The sequence below is a fragment of the Anguilla rostrata genome, chromosome 10 (genome assembly GCF_018555375.3).
Source record: "Anguilla rostrata isolate EN2019 chromosome 10, ASM1855537v3, whole genome shotgun sequence".
Lineage (NCBI taxonomy): Eukaryota > Metazoa > Chordata > Actinopteri > Anguilliformes > Anguillidae > Anguilla > Anguilla rostrata.
This window is the reverse complement of record NC_057942.1, coordinates 38,193,025-38,198,024: the sequence shown is the minus strand read 5'-3', so window position 1 is coordinate 38,198,024 and position 5,000 is coordinate 38,193,025. Positions and strand designations below refer to the sequence as shown.

Below are 5,000 nucleotides of genomic sequence, written 5' to 3'. Positions count from 1 at the left end.
CCCGCTTCACGCCCAGATCCGCGGAACTTTCCGGAAAACGCGGACGGCCTGGTCCCGGGGTCGGTTCCTGTCACAGTCGCTCCGTTTCACGCTCCTCTTCCAGAGATCAAGAAATGTAAAAAGTAAAAAAAAACAAAAAAACAAGGGGCTTCGTACAAGTTTGGGAAATAAGAGTTTCCTCTCGCCCCTTTGAAAAAGAAGATCACTTGAATAAAAAAGGGAGAGGAAATGTAGAAAGTCAGACTTTCATCTTTCAGAACACCTCCAGTCTTTTCATCTGGCAGAGTGCTGGGATCTCTTCTGCTTCATTTTTCCAGGTGGGTGGGGGGGGGTGACAGCTCAGCCTGACATGAACCCAGCCCCCAAACCCCAACCTCAAACCCCCCCCCCCCCCCCCAGGTCTACACAGCCCATCTCCTTTCTACCTCCAATCCCTACAACATCCTACCCTCAGCCAGTACTGCATGTGCATCTCTGTTGCCTACTGTGCTGTCTGTCTGCTACGGTCCTCTGTGCAAGCACCTGTGCCATGCTACGGTAGCCCTGTCCAATCCTGTGTTCCGTTTCTGCAGGTACCCCTGTGCAAGTCTGTGTTCCGTTGGTATGGTGCCCCTGTGCAAGTCAGTGTTCCATTACTATAGTAACCGCATCCTCTGTGTAAGCCTGTGTTCTGATGCTAAAGTAACCCTGTGCAAGCCTGTGTTTTGTCCCTAAGGTACCCCCTGTGCAAGTCTGTGTTGTGTTACTATATCCTCTGTGCAAGCCCGTGTTCTGTTGCCATGGTCTCCCAGAACAGGCCTGCGGCAGCAGCAGACGCGGGGACTCTGTGTTTGGTTCTGGTACAACCTCGGTACTTAATCTCAAAATGAGACCTTTTTAATTGGGCCGTGCATTCCGGCTGAAAGAGCTGCTCGTGTGCCGAACGCTAAGGGCCCAATCGCTAACCGGACCAATTAACCAGAGGCAATTGGCCGGAACTAAAGGCAGCTGCTCCATCTGGCTCTGTTTCAGGGGGCTATCGTACCTGTGGTGATGGACCTGAAGTTCTCCCAGCAGCTGGTTCTTAAACCACAGGTCAAAGTCCACGTTGTCAAAGAGCTCGTATGCAGCAAGGCCGACCGCGTTGTACACTGAAGAGAAAGGAGAGTGTGTGAGAGGGAGTGTGGTGTGTCACAGAGAGAGAGAGAGGGAGAGAGAAAGAGTGAGAGGACAGAGGGAAGAAAATGAGAGCGGGAAGAGAGGAGAGTAAGAAAGTGAGCGTGAGAGAGAGTGTCACACAGAGAGAAAGAGAAAGAGTGATAGAGGGGAAGGAATGAGAGAGCGGGACAGAGAAGAGTGTAAGAGTGTGTGAGAGTGATAGTGATAGATGGGGAGTGAGAAAGAGTAAAAGAGAGGGGGTAGAGGAGAGTGAAAGAGCAAGAGAGATGGACAGAAGAACGGAGGGAGAAACAGACAGTGGGGCTTCAGTAAGGTTATGCTGGGATCAGAGTACACAAGACAGGGTGAAGGGAACAAGAGAACTGCGCAGTTAAATGCACTAATGACGGCGGAAATAAACAGAACCCTGACATTCTATCCTTTCGCCACCACGGACGGAACAATCCGGAATGCCTTCCCGTGATGACCTTCACCTGGAAGGAGATGATTCTCAATTCCTGCACACTTCCCGGGTCCCCCAAGACCGGTGCGATCCGTGCGCCTTGCCTGGGGCGAACACGACCGCTAACCCGCGTTAGCGATGCAGCGGCGCGCGCGGAAACACCGGGGTTCGACAACATCGCCCGGGGCGACACGAAAACAAAAAAACCCGCTCGGACGTCCGCCGAGGCAGCACCGCGCAGAAAACAAAAAGCTTTTAGTGGGCGGGGTCACGTCGATCGCCCAGACCAATCACGGAACCAGAACGCTCGTACGGCGGGCTCTCGACCAATGAGCCGTTAGAACAGGCACTGTAGGAAGCGGCTGGAGGCGATGGTGCCGCGCCTTGAGTTAACTCAGCATCTCTAATAAGGTGTAATAAACAGGCATGCGCCACAAGCTAGGTCAATGTTTTTCCATTTCACTTTTTTTCCCCCCACCTAATTAAATTTGTCTCTTTCCTTTATCGACTCACTCCGAGCTAATGCTAGCGTAATGTTAGCAGGCTAATTGGCTAAAGAAAATAACATCGTTAATCCGGTCTGCTAATAAATTGGTACGCAGGAACATCAGCGCGCGGTTTCTGCTTTCGCCTACCCAACGGCTAACTCCAACGCAGTTAAGGAAACAGAAGCAGTTAAAGAACGGAAAATAAATCTAATTTTTTTAAAATCCCAATTTCCCGGTTGTTATGGTGACTGTAGTGAGGGTGGTTTCCAAGTTTTCAGCGATCACAGTGATGGAGGCCATTTCATGGCAATCTGTCACAGTGGCAAAAACACTCATTTATTGTTTGTACTAGACACCGTTTCAAAATATAATGCTTAATCTAACATGAACCGCAATCTACTGCTTCATCTAATGATTTTGAACATTTTTGTCAATTTCTGATTATACCAGAATATAAATAATAAATTAAAAGTCATTACAGAGGCTTTCAATGTTTGGTGCACTTCATGTCACAGTTAATCCAGACTTCAAATCCACACTTCTTGCCAACTTGCCCCTAACAGGGAAACGTGCAAAAAAAACTTCACGTACAACCCTGGAACCTGTTCCCCACCTTTCTCTCAGCCACAAACTCTCCATCCTTTTCTCATTTCTCTCTCTGTCCTTTCACATTCTGCATCTTCTTTTCCCCCCGGCTTTCTCTCAAAAAACCTCATCAGGGGACGGAACTGTCGGAAACTAGCCCAGGCCGAATAGCCTCAGCGTTTCGACGTTTCAATGCCAAACTGTATTTCTTGTTCTATCGGAAATTTCTAGAGAGAGAGAGAGATTGAGCAGAAGTAATATTTCCAGGTGCATCTGGGGGATTTGGTGTGGAAGGAAACATTTGTTGCTTTTCTTCCCCGCTGTATGTTGTTTATCCAGCCACAGCAGCTTACACGAGATGCATCGTTTTCACAGTCCGCGGTGGAGATTAGGGTTCTCCGTACGCATTCGTATGCATTAAATTCAAACGCGCCCCACGGCTCAAACAGTTTCGCCACCATGGCCTGGCTGGCGGCCCCTCACAAACCGTCAAACCGTTACCATGCACCGAGAACACCGGTAAAAGAAATTTCTGGAAGTCCTGAAGGTGAATATCATTTTTCTATGTCAGCCGTGTGAACAATTTGATCGATTTCTCTAGGATCTGGCCATATGCAAAGTGGGTGAGAGAGGGAGAGAGGGATACCGAGAAAGAGGAAGAGGATGCAGAGAGAGAGAGAAAAACAGAGGGGGGGGTTGTGAGGGACAGAGAGAGGAAGGGAGATAGAGAGACAGAGAGAGAGAGAGAGAGAGTCCAAAGAGACCGAAAGAGAGATTTTGATGGTTAGGGTTAGGGTGAGGAGGTTAGAGAGAGAGATTTTGATGGTTAGGGTTAGAGGGTTAGGGTCAGAAGGTTAGAGAGAGAGATTTTGATGTTTAAGGCTGAAGGTTCAGAGGGTTATGGTGAGAGGGCTACAGACTCAGAGACAGAAGCTCAGAGACAGGTGTGCATTCGTACCTGCATCCTTGATCAGCAGATTCACAGGCTCTTCCACGCTCGTAGGTCCTGGAACATGAAGACACAGCACGGGGTCATTAGCATGTCCTCCTGGGGAACCCCCATCCCCCCATACAGCCGACCCCCCTTACAGCTCAGTGCAGCTGCATTACCTGTTTATAAACATACCATTAGAACAGGACCGTAGACAACTGATCCATCACTTTCATACCACATACACCCATCCCTGCACACACGTGTATCTATGCACACCAGTACCTCCACACACCTGTACCTGTGTACACCTGTAACTGCATATACCTGCACCTCCATACACCTGTACCTGCATATACCTGTACCTCCACACACCTGTACCTGTGCACACCTGTACCTGCATATACCTGTACCTGTGCACATCTTTACCTGAGCACACCTGTCCCTGCACACCTTTACCTTCACCTGCACACACTTGAACAAAAAAATGTATGTTCACAAAGAGAGAGTTCTCTGAAATGAAGAACCCAGCTCAAAATGGAACCCCCAGAACACTTTCAAAGCCTGCAGTTTTACACAATTATAAATGAAGCACTCTGGGGAAAAAGAAAACGGAATAATGCAGAAATATAACATAACTATTTAATTCCGGGAAATACACAATAATATCCTACAAGCCCCTTCAACTGTCCAGGTTCCAAAACCTCGTACAGAATGAGTATTAAAAAAGCGAAGCCCTCTCGGTTCAGCACGGCTGATATAAGCGGAATTACAGCAGTGCCACGTCTGTGCCCAACGACGCCGCGAAAACATCATGTTCCCAAGAGCCCCAAAGTTAAACGTTTTTGGTTTTTTCCTCCCCAGAAGGTACAGACCGGCATGTGCATTTTTCAGGCATTCCAGCAGAGATTTGACGGGCGGTTCGCTTTGTGGGAGGGGCTTCAGGTGGAGGCCCTGTCCGACTGACGGGACAGTAACATTATTTCTGACCGCACCCAGGGTGACTTTCCCAGATTTATGCAGGTGGGTCCCACACCCGGAGCGCCGAACCGATTAGGAATCGCAGCAGAGAAATCTCCTGTGTGTACGGCCGGGCACTTCACCCACACAAACGCCGGCCGAGCACCTTGATCAAGGACAGCGAGGCGATGCCAGATGGACGGTGATGGAGGAACAGCGAGGAGCGCAGCTTCAGCGCTCAAACTGTGCAGCGCGCTGCAGCGTCAGGTCATCTTACACCACAGGCTGCCCGACCCTGTGCATGGAGATCAGCTGTCCTGTAGGTCTTCACTCCAGCCGTAACAAAGCACACCTCACTCAACAGCAAGAGCTAAGCTGAGCAGCTAATTAGTAGAGTCAGGTGTGCCAAATTGACGTTGATATGAAAGCCTACAGG

The 5,000-nt window shown here is 49.4% G+C and overlaps 2 protein-coding genes across 2 annotated transcripts in view; both read right to left on the bottom strand.

The window, feature by feature from the left end:
• Positions 1-5,000, bottom strand: part of cbwd (COBW domain containing) — a 244,096-nt gene that overhangs the window by 115,442 nt on the left and 123,654 nt on the right. The window lies entirely within an intron of this gene.
• ipo11 (importin 11) overlaps positions 1-5,000 on the bottom strand; it is a 94,056-nt gene that overhangs the window by 50,654 nt on the left and 38,402 nt on the right. Inside the window, exons 13-14 of the mRNA XM_064296900.1 lie at positions 3,632-3,679; positions 1,025-1,130 (exon numbers count right to left, since the gene is read on the bottom strand). Of these exons, the coding sequence (XP_064152970.1) occupies positions 1,025-1,130; positions 3,632-3,679 (154 nt within the window). The remainder of the gene's footprint in view (positions 1-1,024; positions 1,131-3,631; positions 3,680-5,000) is intronic.